Here is a 22,036-nt window from a genome sequence, read left to right as displayed (position 1 = left end):
GTTGGCGCATATTTGGAGGGCCAGAAGAAGACACCTCCCCTGCGGCCTTTTGCCACACTATCTTCCAAAGCGAGATTTGGAAGATTGGAAATAGAATAGTTTTCAGGCGACGCAAATCAATCACATAACTTGAATAAATTAGAACCGTTGATCGAATGTCAATGTTCCAGGGAATTTTCTCCTGATAATTTGATGATTTCAATATTTATGCACTTATTTGTTCTGGTCTCGGAAAGTTGATTCACTCCCCTGGCGACTGCAACCATTTTTTTTTGGCCCAAGATCCATCTAGGATGTGAACTTAACTCCTAAAATCGGAGAAGCTTTGTATAAAAAAAAAACAAAAAAGTTCGGAGAAGCTCTCACACTATTATTCTTTTAGGGATATTGTGCTTAAATATTTTAAACATATACACGAATGAGCATTCAGTATTTGAGATTTTTTTTTGTTCTTACATGTCTTGAAAGTTTTATTTAGTACTCCTCCGGTCCTTAATATAGGACCCAATTGTTGAGTTGGTATTGGTCCTAAATATAAGACCCATTTCTCATATTTATCAATTTTCTCTAAATTACCCTTATGGATACTCCCTCAACCATAATCAAGTAGAAGAAAGAGAAGGGGTATTAAAAAAGATGATTATGGTGTTTTAGGAAAAATGTGTCACTTTTCTTATAATTAACTAACTTACCTAACTTTCTTAATCTAATCAAATTAGGTAAATGAGTCTTATATTAAGGACCGGAGGAGTAACATTTCTGACATGAATTATTTTTTGTTGTTAAGTTTGACTGTTAAAAATACCAATCAAACTGTGTAATTTAACAGTTAAACTTAATGACGAATGACGTCCAAGGTATTTTTGAAAATAAACTTCCAGTTAAAAAAAAAAAAAACCGGTGTTAGGTTTTTTTTTATGAATACTTTTAAGGTATTTAAATACCTTATATTTTTTTTTATTTACAAGACTCTAATTTTAAATCTTACTTAGGATTAGAGTTCTTTTCATTTAACTTAATTACTTGTACCATTGATGATTTTGGCATATTTAGGAATGATAATGATTTTTTTTTTTGGTCAAGAGTTTCTCTTTTCGAGGCTTTGCGCGTGTAAAGTTTTTTGCCTCTCTCAATAATTGCACGAATGATAATGACTTTTCATTTCAATGTTTTTAAGCAACAAAATTTATAAATTTGTATTAAATTTTAGGAATATGAACTTTGGCATATTATCCTTAACCTCTTGTCATTATCTTTCACTTGGATATAATTTTTTTTGTCGCTTTTATAAATATTTGCTGATTTTTTTTATTTATGCTATCGAATATTATTAATAATCAATTAAATCTGAGTGGTACTAATTATGCCGCAGCAAAACTCTGTTGATTCATTAATTAGTTGTCTGTCTTTTTGACAGCAGATAAATGAGGATTGGCGTAAGCTATACTATGCTATAAATCCACTCACTAACTGTCTTTTGCCAGTTTGAGGCATAGCCGCATAGATGGATTGATTTGATTTAAGGATAAGATTATTCACTCAATATTTCAATATGGATGAGATCGAGGCAAAATCTCCAAATGAACAATTCGTTCATTTGATTAATAATTCAGTCTGTGGGGATTACTTACTAAGGTAAGCTTATCGTTCCAATTTGTCAACAAGAGGGGCAGTTTCATTATCAACTTTGGCCTGTAATGCTGATATTTACTCCGGATCCTGCCAAGGTTGCCCCCCAATCCTTCTCTACCCCCTCTCTTTTATAATACTACTTCCGATTCTAAATATAAGATTTAGTTGACCAATTTGAATAGATTAAGAAAATAATTAAATTCATTATTTATAATAAATACGTGTTATCGTTACTAAAATATCTCACTAATCAAGTTTATTGGCTAGAACTATTATTATTAGAAGAACCATCTTGAAAAAAATTGATAAATATGAGAGACAAAATGGATTGGAGTATTATATTTAGAACTAAAATAAAAGTTAAACGAAGTTTTATATTAAGGACCGGAGATATTACCTAACAAAGATAGTTTTTTTTTTTTGAAATAAATGAGGCATAAAGTAATATGAAATTATGTGCATGATTTAACCTGCAACCTCCTTCTTACAATCTAATAAGGATGAATTTCAATACCATATTCTACCTTTGTTTTAAGGACAAATTTTGGGTTAAGTTGCTCATGTCCATTAAATTAAGTTCACATACGTATTTAACAATAACAAAATAACAAATGTCTATATCAAAATTTACAAATTCTAATTTACATTATAGAAATCGGTATACAAAAATTTATGAGTATTTGCAGGTAACTTTACAAGTACACAGAAGCATTTTAACAATTAGTAATATCACAATAATAAATGTGTTTGGAGCTTGACCTAATGAATATAACCTAACTTGTTCCTCTTTTAAATATGCTTTCTTTATTTTTCTTTTCTTTTCTTTCTTGATTTTCCTTTTGGCCTTCTTTTCCCCCTCCAACGGGGTCCGGAGGCTAGAACGCGGAGAAAATCCTATAAAAGTACACAGCTTTGGTGGTCCCTCTGATCTTGCATGCATTAAGCTTATCTATGGGCCTTGTTTTTAGTTCTTTGTATCATCATAATGTTTCTCCAATTACAAAAATTGCTGGTTCTGTTCTGCCCATACCTCATAAGGACTTTTCTTAGTGGTTTCCTCTCCTTGGATCTTCTCAAATCTTAACTTTCCATTCTTTCACTTTCTTTGTCTTCTTCATTTTTATATTCTTCTCTATTCTACGCCTCAAATCCCCCCCCCCCCTCTCATTATTTTCCCTTAACAATTATACATCCAGATACAGTTTCTTTCTGCAATGATTGTACAAGTAAATTTTGTCTTGGTACATTTGGTAACAGGTTTGTGTGTTGTCATTGCAGAGTTACATATACCCAGGAAGGGAAAAGAGCAAAACTTTTCACGGACATACTCAGAAGCCTAACGTGGCTCTGACTCACCAACTACAGCAATCATCTCATCTTCTTTTGTGCAATTATCACGTTGCTGTTTTAATCCATGAGAAATAATCCTCTCACCTACTAATTACAAATTCCTTGCTGATCAAGGAGAAGAAGTGACTCTTAACTACAACTGGAAAAAACTTGATATTGCAACCTGTTTTTGCAAGGGAATCATGTTCTGGGAGGAATTTTAATAAATAGTTAACAATAATGTGATGCTCTCTAAAAGCGCAAAGACAGAGAAAACATTGGACCACAAAGCTTAAATGCTCACTCAGGCTTGGTTGTGGCTTCAACATCCACAGCACACAGAGTGGTGAGAAGAGTTTTGCAGACGGCCCTGATTGCCCTGTAGAAGCAACGTGGCTCATTCTATACCATCAAACTCCATGACAGAAAAGGAAGCGTAGCTAGTTTGCATCACTCACGTGCGTGCACTGTATTGTTCACCAATGGTGAGGGGGGAGGGAGAGAGAGAGAGGTAGAGGGGGAGAGAGGGGTAGGACCCAGGATTGCTTGGCGGGGCTGATCTTGATATGCCACCAACAGAAACGGTAGTTAACCAGATATATAGTGGGAAAGCAAGCAATGAAAGTTTCTAAAACTTAAAGAATGAAGGTGAAAAAAAATAGGTGGTCTTTTTACAATACAACTTTTCTAGCTCTATTTCTCTCAAATGCTCACTTATATCCTTTCTTTCATTTCCTCCTTCTCCTCCCTCTCTCTTTCTCTCTCCTCAAACTTCTTCCGTAGAAGCAGAGTAGCTAAGGGCACGTGTTTGCCGCACTACCCCCATTATTCAACTAAATTTCATTTCCTGTGGAGAAGGGTGCTCATGCTTTTCTGATTCTGGGCTTCTTGCATGGCTTTCTGAGGAGAACTTTGTGTAATCTGACTCTACTATTCAGTTACACAGGCTGTGCTCTCATTGGCAATTGGCATCAATGGCAAATTGTATTGTCTTTTCATGCCTTTTAACTCCATCGACATTTGTATTACTTTCCTCCCTTATTTTTTGAATCTTTACATTCTCTCCTCTTTTTCCAGGAATTGTGAAATGGGAGAGAGAGTTTTGTTCTCTGCGTAGATATTGGAAGAGAAAGAAATATTATTCTTGAGAGATTATAATGCCAGTTCCACTTGCCCCTTACCCTACACCCCCAGCTCCATATACGCCTCCAGCTAATGGTATCTTTCTTTTTCTGTGCTTGCTTTACTCATTCATGTCGTTCCTCTCTGGTCGCTTGCTAAGAAAGTAGCCTAGAAATCTTAGCACCCAGGAACTTTGTGGTGATGATGGATAGATTGAAGGAGGATTTGAACTTTTATAGCTTATTTCATTTTGGAAATTGCTATGTTCTCTTTTGTTATTAGTAGCCAATGTAGGAAAGAGAGCAAGTAATTAGACAGGACGAATATAAGATTGAAAGGAGTTAAAAAAAAGGCAATTCTGCTTTCCCCCAGGGAACGGAAAATTGGTGAATTAAACATGAAGATGTGTTTGATAAAATTCCTTAGTGACTCTGTTTTGTATCGAATACGTGGATTTGACCTATCCGATAATATGTCTTCATAGTCCAGTTTCTCACTTGGTGTGGAAGCTGCAATTTACTTGCTATAGTATCAATTTTAAAAGGGAAAAAAGATAGTATTTCTGGTCATAGATCATTCATTTGACAATGAAACTTACAAATGATTTGTGAAAATCTGGGTTTGTAAGGAGGTACACAACAGAGTCAGCTTGTGTGTTGTGGGTGTAGAAACCTTCTGCTCTATCCAGTTGGAGCAACATCTGTGTGCTGTGCTGTTTGCAATGCAGTCACTGCAGTGCCACCTCCTGGTATGCTTCTGTTTCCTCTCTTGGTCTATATGTTTTCTAATCAATATGTTATATGAGCTTAATTTTCTGCCTGTGTCACAAAATAAGCTCTTTTGATGAATGATATACATAAAGAGTTGGTTATTGATAAAACACAATAGTATAAGGCAATTCATATAACCGGCCTACCTAGTGAGATAAGACTTATTGTTATCATCATCATCACCATCTACAAAGCATTTTTACATGGTCAGGCACAGAAATGGCCCAGTTGGTTTGTGGAGTCTGCCACACTTTACTCATGTACATACGTGGGGCGACAAGCGTGAAATGCTCCTGCTGTCACACTGTCAATCTGGCTCTGGAAGGTATTCAACTATTTAAGGTTGTACCTCTGTATAAAGGACACTTGGATCCGGACATGTCTTTCTAGTGGGCTATTATATTGTTATGAACTTATGATCTGAATCGCTACTGTGCATTTGTGACAGCAAATCAGGTGGCACATGTCAATTGTGGAAACTGTAGAATGCTACTGATGTACCAATATGGAGCAAGATCTGTTAAATGTGCAGTCTGCAATTTTGTAACATCTGTTGGGGTTAGTGCAGTCTCCTAGTCCTATACTTACAGCTCATTTATCTCATACATTTCCTTCGTTTGCTTTTAACAACTAAAAAAAAAAAAAAACTCTTAGTCAATAGCAATTACTAAATAGATTCTTTTTAGGCGGTTCAAGACTCCATATTAATCAGTATCAACATGTAATATAAGATTTATAGACCTGTATAATTCATAAACAATATAAAGCAGTACTCAAATTTTGTACAATATATGAGGAGAAGTGTTCTTTTTTTTTTTTGGGTGATAGTCTATTTTTGCAATAAATGATGTAGAACTTGCTTTGGCAATTTGATACTTGAACAAAAGTTCTGTTTATAAAATAGCATGCTTCAATAATTCTTATGAGCGCGTTTGTTTACTGAATGATGCAGACCTCGGCAAGCACAGTTGAGCAGAAGTTCAGCGCCTAAATCTTCACAGTAACAAAGTCGTATGAGAATCTACCACTCTTGATGTGGATATCAGAAGGCAGATGCGTTATTTTCATATTCACATCATGTATAGAGTTATTGCCCTGTCGTGATTTTGTCCAATAATTTTGATAACTTGGGTGTACGGATAACTATTCATGATAAGATTCTTGATTCTGTGTGCTTTGAAAATCTGCATGTTTAGATAAGGTGAGTTCGATTTTTCTCTCGTTGCCAACTTTTTTGAAAAGCATCGCCACAACTTGATCTCTATTCTGTCTTTTGAATCAGCATAAAAGTCAAAGTATAGCCATCAAGGTTAGCAGTCAAAATAAGGAACTAGATGGTTTAATTGTGCAGGATAAGATGCCACCGAGCACTTTGATCAACTGGAAGGAGTTGTTCCAGCTTAATCAAAGGTTACAGGTTCGGTCTTTTGGGAACACGATAATATAGGTGGTAAGGTCACTGCTCATATAGGTCATACTATGGTTTGATCTAGATTAGTCATGTTTGTAATTCCCTGAGGGGTTGGCCAGGATATTGGGTGCATATGCAAGGGAAAAAAAATGTGTTCGATAACATCTGGGTTTGTTCAAATATAGATTTTGAAAATTGATTGAGGTAAGGCTTATTCAACAGAGGTTGTTTATTGCAGAGTTTTGTAATTGCTGACTTTGACCAGCATGGCTTATTTCATGAGTCCTCTAGACACACCAACAATCAGATAGACACTAGAAACCTTATCAAAATCCAGCATGAGCTTTTTGGCTTTGGTTGACCAACTTGCCCATGCTACTTTCAGTGAACCTCCAAAATGGGTTTCTGAATATTATTTTTTCCAATTAATTTAGTTTCTTCTTTTGCTGGGCTGGCATGGATAATTATACAATATAAAATTTTATAGCAAGCTGTATTATTTGTATTTGAAAAGTGTTTATGAAGGTATTTTTGAAGTAGATGTTGGTGCTCCAAACTTGGATTCAACTCACTACTTTTACTGATATCTCCTTTTCCTATTTCTTTTGGTTTTTTTTCCCCAAGTTTTAACAAAGGAAAACATGTATAGTTTAATTCATTTTTTGACTGGTCTTAACAAAATACCCTTACGTGGTACATATGATGAAGTAGCCTCAGCTTAATGTCCGAAAAATTGTAGGAGTCTGAATGGCATCTTTATCAGTTTAATGGCTTAGGCTGGGTCAGTCATGGAATGGCATCTTTTTAATTCTTGACGGGAAATTTAATCTAATTTAACTTTACTGGCATGTTTTAATTAATAGTTGCAGAATTTGAAATAAAGATTATCTTCCAATTATCACTTTTTTAAGAAAATAAAATAAAATTTATAATTTAAAAAATTACAAATGAGGAGTTTAAATTTAAACCATTCAATTTACATTCGAACAAAATAAATCTCATCACAATGATGATTATACATCATGAGCACTAAATGGAGATTCATCAGTACTCAACTCGACAAAAGAATTAAATTGAATGAAAACAGTAATAAAGAGATAAAAATGAAAAGCTACTGTGTTGAAGGACCCAATTGATAATTTTGTAAACTTCTTAGAGGTAATTTATTTTTGAATAGTTAGAAAACTGAGATTGAAAATAGCAGCATGACGAAGAAGTTTTAAAGAAAGAAATGTTAACTGGGGCATATCTTTTATTGAATCACATAACAAAAGCAACCTTTTTGGTCGTTTGGAATTTAAATCACGTCCTTTTCAGCCTCTTGTTCTTCTCATCCACTGGGTTTGGAGGCGTGCCAATCCTTGAGGAAGTGGCAAAAATCAACCACGGTGAAGTGATCTGATATGGACATCTCTTCTTAATTATCTCTGATCCTCTCTTCCCCGGCGAATATCTGTGTTCCCATCATTTAATAAACGTCTCCCTCAACTGATAATTACTCTTTTGTGATTATATGGCATGCCTCGGTCTATGTAAGATACTCCAATCTTCATAACAAAGACAGCCTTCTTTTCTATCATATTTTTTTAGTACAAAGAGGCAAACTTGTGAGTAAGCCTGGATTTGTCCATTACTGGGGAATTTAATCATCTTTTTACAGGGAAGCGTTGAAGTTGTGCTGATCATCTTGCTAGAAAGGCTCATAAGTGGGGCGACTTGGAACCATATAGGTCATTGAACAACTTCTTTATCTTTGATTCAAAAGCCTTCACTGATTTATTAAGACAATGTTTTTGGATGAAGAAGCATCAAGTTCCTTACTATCAGTGAGGGACCCATTTCATGTAGTGGGACCCTGGGGTCAATTTTTGAGAATTTGATCGTCTTGTTGTGGCGAGACTGGCGTTTCAATTGGGAAAGAGGACCACGAGGGCATATGCTTCTGCCTGATGCCATGTAATCAAAATCATGGGACCCCAAAATTCAATCCAAGGCAGATTTGCCTTTTCCAACATGAAAGATGAACCATGTTTGTCGAGTTGGGTGCATAGTGGCACACATAGTTCCCTCCACTCATAATTTGGTTTCCACGGTGCTGTTTTCTTTCCTCAGTAGTTAGTAATTGAAGAAAAATAAGTTATTAAATACTACTTTCGATCCTTAATATAAAACTCCATTTGTCTTTTATGTTGGTCCTAAATATAAGACCTCAATCCATTTTGTCTCTCATATTTACTCAATTTTTTCCAAGATAGTTCTTCTAATAATTATAGTTTTAGCCAACATACTTGATTAGTAAGAATATTTTAGGAAAACAACACCTATTTATTACAAATAACTAACTTAACTTCTTTTTTTAATTTTTCAAATTAGTCAACTGGTTCTTATAATTAAGATCGGAGATAGTAATTTGTAATATAAAAAATTAGAACTTCTAAATTTTTGGAGCCCAATTTCATTCCTTTCTGGGTTTCTCTTCAATTAGATTTGCATCTGCATGCATATAACAAAATAAAAAGAGCAAGTTTAACTCATATAGAGCAGGCCCAATCAACGAAGGTTTCTTTAAGATATTAGTAGAAAACAAAAAATCGGACTGAACCAGTCGGTTCAATATGAAAACCGATGAACCGGCTATTGGTCCGATTTGGTTTAGATTTTAAACCAAGGGGGAGTTGAACCGGTAGTGAGTCAAACAGGAGTGTACCGGTAATGAATTTGGATGATTATGTTGTTATTGGTCCTATTTTTTCTCATTTAGCTCTTAATATCTTAGTCCCTAAAGATTTAAATAAATTTTAATAATAATTTTGGTATCAATAATTATTAATTTTAGTTAATCATGAACCATAAAGATCAAAATTCTCAATGTTGTTATACTTTATTATTGTTACAATCAAATCATTGTAATATTTCCTTATACTTTGTTATTAATAATTATCAATGTTGTTATATTTTGTTTTTTTCAATTAAATTATACTCCTCCGATCTTTAATATAAGACTCATTTAACTAATTTGATTAAATTAAAAAGTTAGACAAGTTAGTTAATTATAAGAAATATGACATGTTTTTCCTAAAATACCATAATTATCTTCTTAATACCCTCCCTCCCTCATTTTCTACTTGATTATAGTTGAGAAAGTATCCATATGAGTAATTTAGAAAAAAATGATAAATATGAGAAATAGGTCTATATTTAAGATCAAAATCAATTCAACCACTAAGTCCTATATTAAGGATTGGAGGAGTATTATTTTAATATAATCGGTTGGATCCTGAGTTGATCCCGGTCCGACCAACTAACTTTTGAACTATTATCTCAACCTGTTTAGTGTTCGGTCCGGTTTTTTGTTTCTTAGATGTTAGTATTATTTTGTGACAAGGAATATTGTAAAATCAGAATAAAACTTAGAAATGTCCCATCCTCTTCTTCTGACATCATGGTGACAACAATGTGGGCATATCATAATCTCGCATCCAATTTATTAATAAAAAAAGAAACTTGCATCCAAGTTGAGAATGCAAGGCATAACTATGTTTCGGTTTGTGTAAAATAATAACTTAGTTGAAAGATGATAAATATAAGAATAGAAATGAGATTGAGCAGCAGTAGCTTATGAACAGAACAAAAAATGCTAGATATGTGTTCGGTGGATATCTATCCATCCTGCTATAAATAGAAAAAAGCACTACACAATAACATGCTGACAAAAGTGAGGAGACATGCTCAAAAAGAAATCATCTTGAATTTGTAATTTTCACTTTTTTCAATTATATGGTAACTGATAAACTAATAGTCGTCTTTGATTGGTTTCAACGTGGCAACAAGTAAATGGTAATAGCCCTGCATGCTGAACAAGTGGTGCCCAACGTGCCCTGCTCCGAAGTCTTCGTTGTCTCAAAACTCTGGACTTCAAATTTCCAGGACCTGCATATAAAAATAGAGAAACAAGGCTCTTCATCACAAACCCTTTAATCAATCGTTGTCAAATTGATTCATTGTTTGAAAGAACGAAGAACAAATACAGAGATGCAATCTACAAAGGAGAAGCTGAGCAACATGGCCAGTGCTGCCAAAGAGCACATCGACATCTACAAAGCCAAAATAGACGAAAAGGTCTGATTTTGGGCTTCCCCATATATTTCTATGCCGTTCAATCTTCCAGAAACATTGAACCTGTCTCGCATATATTATCAAGCTAATAAAGATAATAAAAAACGATTATAGTTTTCAAAGGATGTTTCAGCAGCATGATTGTTTAATCGTAGAATTGAATTAATCAAATGAGTTGAATGGTGCAGGCAGAGAAAGCAACGGCAAGAACAGAGGAAGAGAAGGTAATAGCACATGAACGAGCCAAGGCTAAGGAAGCTCAAGCAAAGATGGAGCTACATGAAGCCAAAGGCAGGCATGCCTCTGAGAAGCTAAGCGCCAAGCAACCACATCATTTGGTGGGCCATCACGACCCATCCTTGGTTGGAGCTCACCAACATGGGATGAACCAACCAGGCTATGGGGCAGCTCCAGCAGTGCCTGAAAACTCTCACCCATATGCAGGAAACTATCACGTGAACAAGCATATTTAGATGTCACGTTTCGCTGAAGTTCCTTCTAGGGGGGTCCTTTTTTAATATAGTCCCTTCTGATGTATCTGAGGATGGCTTGTATCCAGTGGTTTCATTAGATTTAAGTTTCGTGATGCTGCTAGTTTTTTTTCTTTTGGGAGCAACCGATGTCATAGTTGTACATTCATGTGGTTCTATTCTATCACAAAGGTTTGTTATTGGTCAAAAAGAAAACCAGAAGGTTCATTTTTCTAAATAATGAATTTCATTAAATGGAAGAGCAAGAAGCACATTTAAAGAAATTGCTATAAGAAACAATTAACGGATAGTCTCGCGCATGCAAGAGATTAGTTACAGAAAAATGCAGAGACTCGCCGGGAACTTGCCTTCAAAGTGTCTACTAGACAAGGTGGCAGCTTCAAAATGCTCTATCTGCAAGTTGGTCGCCAAGTTTACCTCTTTGGGCTTACTTCACAAAGCTCAAAAGTACGGGATTTTGCAGTTTTATATGCGGAATAAGAATTCTGGCTTCCTCATCCTCAACGTGTTTTAACTGCAGGTTCCCACCACATGAACATTAAACAGAAACTCAACGAGTCAAATGTCGGTCTTGTAAGATGTTTATTAGTTATACCCACTGTAATCTGCCATGGTGTTCCCCACACTGCTATAAAGTTTACCATTGGAGAGGACCTCCCTCGTCACTTTGACCAGCCTGCGATTACACTACACTTGGCCACAGTTTCATGAGGATCCACTGACAGTGTTAATGGTTCAGGATGAACCTCAGAACAGAATTCATCTGCTCCATCTCCATCTCCATCCATCCTAAGACGCTTTGCATATAAGCTCAGACAGACCCTGGAGTTGAGAAACACAAGAACCCAGAAACATGAACCGCCAGGAATGACTATGCATGCATGAAACTTCAAAGTTAACGAAGGAGAGAGAAGAATTTCAAAACATATAGAGATATCTGGATGTTATTAAATTACGAAAGGCTATAGATAACATGAACAACTATATCTACAAATAAAACCTGCTCTCTATACAGAAAGCACCGACTAACTTTAGTTTCTCCGCTTCCCCCATCATAATTTGCCCGGGTTTATGGCAAGCAAGCACGTCGAGATGTTAGTATGCTTAGACCATCCGTGAATGCAACAAATTTTTCTCCAATAACAACAAAATCCTAAACACCATGACGAAAATTCATCACAGAACAGTGGAAACTGAAAGGAGAAACAAAATAATAAAATAAGAAACAGTTTAAAACAAATTATTACTTACGTATTCCTTATGCATCTAAGTTCGTAGAAACCAGACCCCCCAGCCCACTCCTCAAGAAGGACAAATAATATCGCCACTGGTTGAAGGATAGTGCCAAGTTACTAAACTTTAGGATTTGAAAATTATTTTACTTTCTACCACAACAGGACAAGGGGATTGCTTTGTTAGATTCCCGATTTGGATTCAACAGTGACGCAGAAATGAAGCCAATACAAATATACAATGAGGAACCCGATAAATTCTGGAAAATAAGGGCTTGAGGACGCGATGGCAGCATAGGCACGACATAGTACTCCATAAAACAAAAACACAAACACACAAATGCAGTAATGAAAATAAAGAGAGATAATTGGAATGAAAACGAAGAAAAATGAAGAACCTGAACTCCTCCACACCTGACGTACAATGAGCAAGAGAGGAGCTATCTGATTCTGCCGGCGATCAACGATAATATAAACTGGGAAGCTAAAGCATTTGCGGCGAAATCCAGTTTCTTTCGTAAGCAAGAGTGCACGAGCATGATGAGCTTGAGCTTGAGTTTGATCATCGACGTCGTCCTTGGATTCGTGGAGACCGTCCTTTCACAAACCCCAGGAACCCAACTTACTTTCTGGGCAACCCAATCCCCAAACGGAGCGGGAAATTAAGAACGCAAAATGTTACCAAATTGAAGAGAGATCTTAGGAAAGAACACAGTGAGCACCGAGCAGAACAGGGGGCAGAAGCAGTACGGAGGAATGAGGATGGTGGTTCATGCACTCATCTTATGCATTTCGAGCCTCCGGAACGAAAGGAACAATGTTCTTAAAGTTAACGGCAATCTTTCTAGAGGAGCGTAAAGTTGAATGGCAAGAAGCGATACTATGATTATTGTCTATTGATTACTTGAATAGCGCCAGAGGCAGATACTATAACTCTGTGACGTGGCAATTAGGTTTGCATGGCCAAGAATCAAGATAACCGCCGTCATGTTCTACGTTTCCAATTAGAAATTTAGGACACATGTAAGTTGTAATTAGGGAGAATTACAATGAGGTTCCAAATAAGGAAAACAATTAAAAAACAAGTCCCAGATGTTGTCATTCTCACTATAGGACTTGTTATTATAGGCTGTTGAGGTTGTTATTGAGACTTTTTAGTAATTATTTCTCTTATGTGAGATTTGGTTGTAATTCTCCCTTCTAATTATGTCACAAAAAGTAAGCAAAGGTCATTAATTTATTAAATTATTTCAAAAAATTAAAATGATTCCTAAGTTTATTTTTATTTACAAGAATAAATAAAAAATTCTAGGGAATTGATTTTGAAAAAGGTTAGCTAATACTTCATTTTTTATTAAAAAAAAAAGACTAATGTGTAATATCGTTAATTTGTTTTAAAACATGACTACTATATAAGAGTATAAGACTTAAGTATTCTGGTAAAAGTGCTATATCTAGTATGGGTTGACAAATTATTGTATTTAACCACTAAATTGGCGAGTTAGTTATTAAGAATGCCCCAAAATTTTTCAACTTACTTTTGAAAGTAAAATGACCCTTAGCAAATTAAAAATTCCTGAAATGACCAAAATATTATCTATAAAAAATACAACTATTTAGTAGTTACAAATTAAAAACTTAGCACTGAGACAGAAAATTAAGTTGTCAAACCTCATAAAATGTTCTTGTCAAAAACTTTTTTTATAAATACGTCAAATTGATTCAATTGGGAAAAAAAAAAATTGGTAGTCACACATTAGTACTCAGACCAAAGAAAATCTAGTTACCAAGCATCAACAAATTTTCTTGTTGTGTTGATACTTTTGAATTTTTTTGCAAGCTCATCATATTAGCTTTGTATTAAAAAAATTTGAGAAAATTAATGATTTGGTCTCTGTAATTCTTATTCAGTTGTAGACTTGTAGTTGGCCTAAAAAGTAATTCAGTTGTAACTCAACACTAACATTTTAACTCAAATCGTATGATTTTGATTCAATCCAACTCAGTTTTTATAATTTTAACCATCTAAAACACCAATCCCTTAGTTTCAAAAAAACAACTTTAATTCCTATAACTTTATTTTCTAGGGGATCTAACGTTTTAAATGCGTTGAGTCAAATTTCCGAGTCAAAATTATAAAATTATTTAATTTATGAATTTGGTCTTTCCCCCGTGATGACATTTTGGGATGAGAAAACTGCGCTCCCAGTGTTCTGACTTTGTGGAATGGCCAGTAATGAGGTTTCAGTAATCTAAAATGTACAATACAGAGCGCATTACTAAATAATCATTAGCATTACAACAGGAGAGGGTACATCAGAACAAAATATTGAAGCTTTCAAGAAAGAAAGGGAGGGGGGGAGGGAAGAATCAATTTAATATTCCAGTAAAACGCTGGCCTCACAAATATCAAACTAAAATTCCACACAAGCATTCACATCAACAATAACACACTATAATGAGTAACCCCTCATCCTCTGGTTAACAAGAAAACAGTGCAGCATTGAACGCCAAATTTGGGATTGCTTCAGTCTCTAGCCATAGTCCTCCATCCATGACGTCTGAAACCACCAATCTACATTTCTTCAGCATCTAATCTCGTATGATCCCGCTTTTGTAATATAACGAACCCACTCAACGGTGTTGTACCCACTTTTCTCCCACACCTGCAGAGAGAAAAATTTAATTAAACCGCAACTTAAAAAGAGAATGCATCTAAAAACGAGAGTGGGGGAAAAGTCAGGATGGACACCTTTAGAAATCGAACACGTAAACCAGATGCTGTGAACATGGGAACCTGCGCGCACAAAACAAGGTTAAACTATCATGTTTTGGAGACGGTACAAGTTTAACAAGTGTGGAGAATTGTTTAAAAATGTCACCAGGACTACAAGATGTTATATTCCCCACTCCCAGCCTCTGCCCGAAGCAGAGAGACAATATGACATATGAGCCAAGATTATATAGCCCATAACATGGAAGATTCCCAAGAATTAATGTTCTGCTCCAATTCTTAGATGTGATTGTTGAGTGAGGACTGAGGAGTTGTACAATGCAGTATAGAATAACCCGTCCCAAGTACTGTAAAGATTACAAGCAATTGCCACCCATCTTTGGGGAATTAGTAGAATAACAGATGACAAACCTGAAATTCCATCTGAATTGGTGGTCTTGTCCAAGATTTCTTTTCCGCCATTGTGGAAATAAGTTCAACTTCTGCACTCAAGGTTGGCTCGGTCTGCCCAGGGAATTTTCTAATCCTATAAATCAAACGGAGTTATCAGAACATAATTGACTGGAACCATAAAAGCATACAAATCAAGATTGTAGAAACTTTAAAATATGCAACAACAAAGCGGGGTGACACAAACTTTTCCCCTAGCATTCCTAATAAATAACACTCACTTCCAAACTAAACAATCAATAGCAGCATTGTATTTTGCCCGGCCAGATGTTACTGTGAAACTTGTTTTTGCTGTTTGTTTTGGCACAGGAATTTTCACAACCACCCCAAGTGCGAACATTTTTGCACCAAAGACACTCTTCACCTGAAAAAGATTTTTAAAAAAGAAAATTCAGCGAGTGACACGATTGCAAACCTCCAAAATATTGGACCTTCATCATGTAAAATTCCAAACCTTAACATTTACTTCCATCCGTGTTCGTCCAAGCTCCTTGATGGTAGGTAACACTTTAAAGGGGAGATTAACACCCTCAGTTATACGATACCTACCCAAGACAATCATGTTAGTAGATATCGCTAGTGAAGTTCTAGTATTATGCAACAAGAAATGCTATACATCTTATGGAAGCTACAAAAATATCTTAGAGGAGCAGACGTTGCTATTTTCTAGCAATGTCAAATTTCTAAGTGACAAGCAATGAGAAAATCACCTCATTTGAACTACCAAAAAAATAAAGAACAACAAGATAAGATTTGAAAAAAGTAGTCAAGAATCGATCTAATCCACAAAAAATTCAAGGAGGGAGAAAGTAATTTAACAACTAAGTAAACATAGCCTATCAGTTTGAATAAACGAGATGGGAGATCCCAGGAAACTGACTACCATGAAGGGGCAGAGCAAGGGAGTCACAAACCACTGAAACCCTCTCTTTCAATTCTACTACCACATCAAGTTATGTGTTTGAAGTAGATTAAACAAAAACAGTTGAGATGATATGGCATTAAAAGCAAAAATCTTACTTCATTAGCTCAAATTCACCATCAGGGGGCACAAAGCTAACAGTCTTCTCTGAGTTGAACCTCGTCAAATTTACACATTGATGGAAAGTGACATCATCAAGCTCAATCGTTTTACCGCTGCAAAATATATTTAGTTGATGAGAAAAGGGACCATTTAAAAAAATGAGAAAAAGTAACACATCAACTCTCTGGAACATTTTTTTAATGATATTTCTAATAGATGAAAACAGAGAAGACTGAGAACAATAATATCAAAAAAGAAAACTATCACTAGAAGCAAGAAAAGTAATCAAGGGAAATAGTGCATATGAAAACCTTTTGGTAGGACGAGATTTAAGTTGTGACTCTTTTTCAAGACCAATTTTGTCATTCAAGCCCAACTTCAAATCAGGCATTCCAGAAAGGAAGCATTTCATGAGAATCTTCCCTGTCACATCACACCGCAAAACACTACCTGAAATCATAAAACAGTTAGTATGAAACACAATAGACATCAACATGGAGGCAATTAGAATGAATAACCAACCTTTTGAAGACATGAGAAGATTTACACTTTCCACAATATCCAGGAAAACCTGCAATAAGTCGACGTTAGAGTTACAGTGCCAATATTCAATGATCAATAAGTGCGATGCTAGGTAACATAAAATTCACCTCATTCTTTTTGTAAACAAGACCTTCTCTCCGCCATCCAACAGCTCCAGTTACTTGTAAAGTTGCATTTGGAACAGGTCTATCTGTGGGCTGTTTCCCCCATTGCACACAGCATCAAATGAAGTGAAGGATTTAACAGGATACTCAATCAAGAAAACATGTAAGAATTAAATTTGGACGAGAGAATGGATATATGCCGGTAAGTTGGCTGTATAGACAGCAGTTACAAGTTTATGTTAGCCTTTTCTAAGTGGTTCAACAGCCTACGGTTAAGAAGTGGAAAGTGGTGAAAATATAAATATGCAAAACAAAATGTCATCCAAGAATTACGTGATAGTCCAATTACATGCATTCATTCAATCATCTATGATGTACTCTAGGTTTCCCTTTTAACATTGTCATTTTTCAATGACCATTGTGCGTCCTACACATCCCATTTCATGTTTTCTTGCTTCATGGTAGTCACAATAGCATGGGTGGACTAACCTTGGATGAGAAAGGAGACCGCACTCCTTCCTGAGTAATGTAAAGCTTCAAGATCTCTGGTGAAAGATTTTGTGGGTAACCAAAGTCCATGATTTCTGCAAATACGCATCATGTTAATCATCTGTGATTTTCCCATTTATATGACTAATGTTTCTCCTTTTAGCAAGAGGAGACAAGGTCTTTCATTGTTATACATGGTCGGACTAGGCAAAAACATATTTTTCCCAGCTACCTATCTGCATAAATATAGAAAAGGTGCACGACAAAACACCCCATACTTATAGGGCAATAAAATTATGTATAAAGCATTAGCTAGCACCAATGACCATAGCGGTTCACAACTCACAAAGCCTTAACTTGTTACCCATTTTGATCAAGGAAAAATGATCAGATTCTGAAGATTCAAAAAAAAAAAAAAATCAGCTTTGTATGGTTGTTATTACCAATAGAATGAATTTATAGATCAGCAAGAGGCATTATGAAAGCAAGAAGTAACCAGTATCTCTCCCAAAGTTTGCCTGAATTTTCTTGTCATCATTAACATATGTTACTTCAAAAGAAAATTGATTTCTTATATTCTACACAAAACGAGCAAATATATAGATTAGTTGTTGTTGAGTGGGTTATGAGTTATCTGTAAGCTTTATTTTGTGTTTCCATCAATTATAAATAGAAATAATATGGCTATTTTGTAAGGTGCATAATCATGCTCTTGCATCTCCCTCTTGAGTTTATATACATGATATATTCCTCGCTTGTTGAAGCTTACAGATATATGAACTTAGTTGATAAGGTCAGTTCTGCAGTTATGTGAAGCAAATATTAAAAGCCAAAGAAAAACAATTTCAACAATTACATACAGTACACTAAACTGATAGCGTACAATTACTGTTTATCCTTGAGTTGCACTAGTTTCCTGTCCTTTAACCTTTTTCTAACAGCCTAGCAGGGTGATTGGTCTAGTTATATAAAAAAAAAGAACGTGTAAGGCCTTTAATTCTAAAGGAAATATAGTTTTTAGCCCTTGATAGATACATGCCTCAATAGTCTCTGAATCTTAAAAATATAGCATTCTGTCATTGAAAGACATGTCTCGGTCATTTGCTTCTTGAATCTTGAAAATATATAATCCAGTCCATTAAGGTCTTCTCAGACACTAATCACTAGCTCCAATCAATAAATGCTCAAGGATTAATGTCATTTCTAAGATTTAGGAATCAAGTAATTGAAGCATAAATCTTTCAGAGACCAAAAATACATTTTCTCTTAATTCAATTGCCATATGAATAACATACCGTCCAGAAGCTCATAAATGAGAACAAAATTATTGCGTATTGCATCTTCATCAAAAGCTCCACCAAAATATGATTTAAATAGTGCAACGGCCTGGAAAGAAAGAAGTACAAGTGTCATGGACCGCAAAGATCAAACTTTTGTATCAGTGCAGATGGTGAAAAACACATGAGGAGAACAGCAATAGTTAAAAACAAGCTGCACAAAATTAAGAGATGGAAGACAACTGTATCACAACATCAAGAGCAGAAAATCATAATTTCATTGGCACAAGAAAATCATAAATTCTACATAACACAGTTATGTTCTTAGCCTTAACAGTTTGTCAGACTCGAGGTTATAAACCAATAATAAAGAACTATAGCATGACAGTGAAACATAAAATGGGGAATGAGAATCAAGATTGACCTATCATTGTTGAATGAACCTGCCCAAACTGATTTCATTAACATCCATTTGAGGCAAAGACACATTAACAAGTTCAAATCATTCATGCCAACACAAATTCAAAGAACATATAACTACATTGCTAAGTCTGAGAGATCCAAATATAGCATTCATTTTCCAAGTGGTAAATGTTTTATTCCCCTTGTGACGTCCAATAGCATCACAATTAAACAGCATTGACATGACTAGCCCATTGCACACCATTGTTGGCTGGCAACGTACAAAATTATTAGATTAGGTTTTGAGATACTCAGACAAGATTACCACTGATTTGTTTGCATCTTATCTATAAGATAGCCTAAGCACCAGTTGTTCAAAAGCGTTGTAGTAAATGAAGCATAGACACATCCAAAAGGAGGCATCTTCGTGTATAACACATGTCAAACTAGCATGTAGTCAGCATCTTTCTTCCATTCAAATAATTGTTTTCCCTACTAAAGCAAAGCATAGAGAAATAAAGCTATCCAGATATAAAAGAGATAATTTCTCAATCAACCCAAAACTTCAAATGACCAGGATAGAATTGCCAAGAAAAGTATGAGCTTAAATCCACGGGATCGTGAATGCCAAATCCAATCAGAAACATTTTTTGCCGAAATAGAGTCCTACAAAAGAACTTAAGGATGTGCAGTCATTTAGATAACCAATAATTTCAGCTAAATGATAATAACAAATCAAATAGCAATGGTAGAAGTCAAAAATTGACGTGCAGATAATCTGTGTAAAGTGATCCAAACATCATCCAGATTTATCATGCAACAATAACAACAATAATTTGATGCACAAAAATAGTCATCAGCAAAGTGTGAAAAACAAGTAGATGTTAACTACCTCCACAACAAACTTAAAAGCGCAAGCTACATTAGCATTGCTGCTAACAACAATCACAATGTAGACATTGCTGATCCTCATGTAAAAGAAAGAGCAGCCACCTATCTGCCTCACAGGACAAGTACCAAGTTCTTTTGTCTGCATTATATGAGTCCGGAAAGCATCCACCATATTTCCCCTGTAAAATTATATATTAGTGGAGACAATATTGTCCATGATTGAGCTCCCATCACCCACAAAGAAGTAAAGGAAGCCCACACGAGAGCTCAGGTGATCTCTGGTACGACAGAAATTTAATTTTTCAAGTACTCGGAATTTCAGAAGATACTTGGGTATTAGAAATATGAAAAATAAAAGTCTATTTATTGCATGGACCTGGAATTTCTAGTGTGCAATTTAGTGCTCTGCGCTTCCCATCCACAAGGCACTGTGGTACCTTACGTACGCTGAGAATGAACTTCACAATACTTGAAAAGAAATGTGCTGCTCACTGTACATGCAAGGCACTACTGACTAGCGGTGCAGCAGGAGCAGACATTCCAGGTTTGCACGTCTCAAATAACAAAAGAATGTTAAAATTTTTATAAACATCACACTAAACTTCTGATGTATGGATCTTCAAGCCTCTAGGAGACAAAATGGCTAACAAAAGCCACTCAACTAACTCTGATACGACAAGGAGGAGCATAATACAGTATTCCAAGATCTTATGCAAGCTAAAACCAAATTCCAGGGCTTCAATAAAGTGCACCCTAAAGGTAATACGCGTAATCAGAAGTCCTAGCTGCATTCCCAGCCAAGTGGAAAGCGTTGGGACAAAAATTGTCTGCAGAAAGAGACCATACTCTACATTTATGTTTTTATTGTTTTCTGTTGACAATCTATCTACAGCCAGGACAGTGCTCTATCACTAATATATGAATAGGTCCATCCCATTTGATAATTTGTTCCCCAGCTTAAGATCAAGAATTAGCGACAACCGACAAAGAAGTAGGAAAAGCAGCAAGAGATTCAGTTACCCGACATCGTCGCGATAAAGACGATTGATAAGAACATCCCCTCGGAGGTTCAAGAAGTATATAGCGGAAGCTGCAACCGGCATCTCCGATCCAGCGTATTGACTTCCAGATTCGCCGGCAACGAGCTTCGGAAGATCAAGCAGAAATGATAAAAAAGCGTGACTTCACAGATAACCCAGTAGATCTGCGGTTCCGAAGTTGGGGCTTAGACCATGAACAGCAACAATTCTATGGTAGCAGCAACCAAATGCTGCATCAGACGAAGTCGTCGTCGATATGTAGCTACGTGGAAATGAGAATTGAGCAATGAAAATTATACAAATAAATTTGAAGGAAATTTGCAGAATCCAGGTTTCGGTAAAGTCCCGCGGGGTTCCAGTCAGCGGAATCAACCTTCGGCACCCTATTTGGACTTTCACGGCCCGTGCGGGGCCCTCGAAGGAGCGATGTTGTTGTTGTTTATTTTCGATTTTCGCTTGTCGAAAATTATCTGACTTGCATTTTCTCCCCCCCTTACCAGAACTTGCTAGTAGTTAACTAAATAAAATTATCTAATGTATACATATTTTTAAAAAAAAACAGATTAACTAATTCATATATTAATTTTTTTTAATTTTCTAATTTTTACGTTCAAATTTCAATTAATGCTAGTTAGTTTTTAACTTTCTTATAAAGTGATTAATATTGTAAAACTACAAGAAATAAAGAGACCGGAGAGTAGAAAAGAAAGCAAGAGATAGAGAAGAGAATGGCTTTTTCTCATTCACTTTGGTTCAAGGTGCAAATGCCTCGTACATGCCCTCTATTTATAGGCCTCCAAGCATTGAAATCCTATACTAAGGTTATAAAGGAATAAAGAGCATTATAATGGCATTAACAATGAGAAACTTCTCCCAAGTCATTCATTAGAGAAGTTATGTAGTTTATGACACTTGAAGGTAAGGAATCCTATGAGAATTCTAAGGATTAAGGGTTATGGACATCCACTCATGCAATATT

The 22,036-nt window shown here is 35.6% G+C and overlaps 3 protein-coding genes across 5 annotated transcripts; 2 read left to right on the top strand and 1 right to left on the bottom strand.

Moving 5' to 3' along the window:
* Positions 1–3,665: 3,665 nt before the first annotated feature.
* Positions 3,666–6,803, top strand: LOC114713802 (protein LOL1-like). 3 transcript variants are annotated; one of them, XR_003737385.1, is made up of 7 exons: positions 3,666–3,945; positions 4,039–4,179; positions 4,712–4,831; positions 5,065–5,178; positions 5,302–5,411; positions 5,806–6,054; positions 6,205–6,803. XR_003737385.1 is itself a non-coding variant. In XM_028898479.1 (6 exons), exons 2-6 carry the CDS (start codon positions 4,119–4,121, stop codon positions 5,842–5,844), a joined length of 444 nt encoding a protein of 147 aa, XP_028754312.1. In that variant the 5' UTR covers positions 3,666–3,945; positions 4,039–4,118; the 3' UTR covers positions 5,845–6,803. The 3 variants fall into 3 exon arrangements, 1 of the variants encoding a protein (XP_028754312.1); XR_003737386.1 differs by having other exon boundaries at positions 5,065–5,195; positions 5,806–6,803; XM_028898479.1 differs by having other exon boundaries at positions 5,806–6,803.
* Positions 6,804–10,285: 3,482 nt separating this feature from the next.
* LOC114713776 (late embryogenesis abundant protein 6-like) lies at positions 10,286–10,853 on the top strand. The gene is made up of 2 exons (XM_028898451.1): positions 10,286–10,383; positions 10,569–10,853. Exons 1-2 carry the CDS (start codon positions 10,297–10,299, stop codon positions 10,851–10,853), a joined length of 372 nt encoding a protein of 123 aa, XP_028754284.1. The 5' UTR covers positions 10,286–10,296.
* A 3,498-nt stretch (positions 10,854–14,351) lies between these two features.
* On the bottom strand, positions 14,352–21,414 carry LOC114713792 (AP-2 complex subunit mu). The gene is made up of 13 exons (XM_028898463.1): positions 21,038–21,414; positions 20,019–20,196; positions 18,743–18,833; positions 17,448–17,542; positions 16,962–17,051; positions 16,834–16,882; positions 16,623–16,761; positions 16,308–16,424; positions 15,742–15,832; positions 15,509–15,651; positions 15,249–15,363; positions 14,856–14,900; positions 14,352–14,769 (listed from the first exon to the last, which is right to left on the bottom strand). The coding sequence occupies exons 1-13, from the start codon at positions 21,118–21,120 to the stop codon at positions 14,689–14,691; spliced, it is 1,317 nt and encodes a 438-aa protein (XP_028754296.1). The 5' UTR covers positions 21,121–21,414; the 3' UTR covers positions 14,352–14,688.
* Positions 21,415–22,036: the final 622 nt, after the last annotated feature.

The sequence above is a fragment of the Neltuma alba genome, unplaced genomic scaffold, assembly GCF_004799145.2.
Source record: "Neltuma alba isolate B1F8T4 unplaced genomic scaffold, ASM479914v2 tig00011468_pilon, whole genome shotgun sequence".
Lineage (NCBI taxonomy): Eukaryota > Viridiplantae > Streptophyta > Magnoliopsida > Fabales > Fabaceae > Neltuma > Neltuma alba.
Note: the sequence above shows the minus strand (reverse complement) of the source record. Positions and strands in the feature narration are given on the sequence as shown.

Coding starts and splice junctions, on each gene's coding strand:
- LOC114713802 (XM_028898479.1), top strand. CDS start 4,119: ATGCCAGTTCCACTTGCCCCTTACCCTACACCCCCAGCTCCATATACG. Junction 4,180..4,711: donor ATATACGCCTCCAGCTAATG/GTATCTTTCTTT, acceptor TGGGTTTGTAAG/GAGGTACACAACAGAGTCAG. Junction 5,179..5,301: donor TGTCAATCTGGCTCTGGAAG/GTATTCAACTAT, acceptor CATTTGTGACAG/CAAATCAGGTGGCACATGTC.
- LOC114713776 (XM_028898451.1), top strand. CDS start 10,297: ATGCAATCTACAAAGGAGAAGCTGAGCAACATGGCCAGTGCTGCCAAA. Junction 10,384..10,568: donor AAGCCAAAATAGACGAAAAG/GTCTGATTTTGG, acceptor TGAATGGTGCAG/GCAGAGAAAGCAACGGCAAG.
- LOC114713792 (XM_028898463.1), bottom strand. CDS start 21,120: ATGCCGGTTGCAGCTTCCGCTATATACTTCTTGAACCTCCGAGGGGAT. Junction 15,833..16,307: donor GGTGAATTTGAGCTAATGAA/GTAAGATTTTTG, acceptor TGTCTTGGGTAG/GTATCGTATAACTGAGGGTG. Junction 15,364..15,508: donor ATTGATTGTTTAGTTTGGAA/GTGAGTGTTATT, acceptor TTTGATTTATAG/GATTAGAAAATTCCCTGGGC.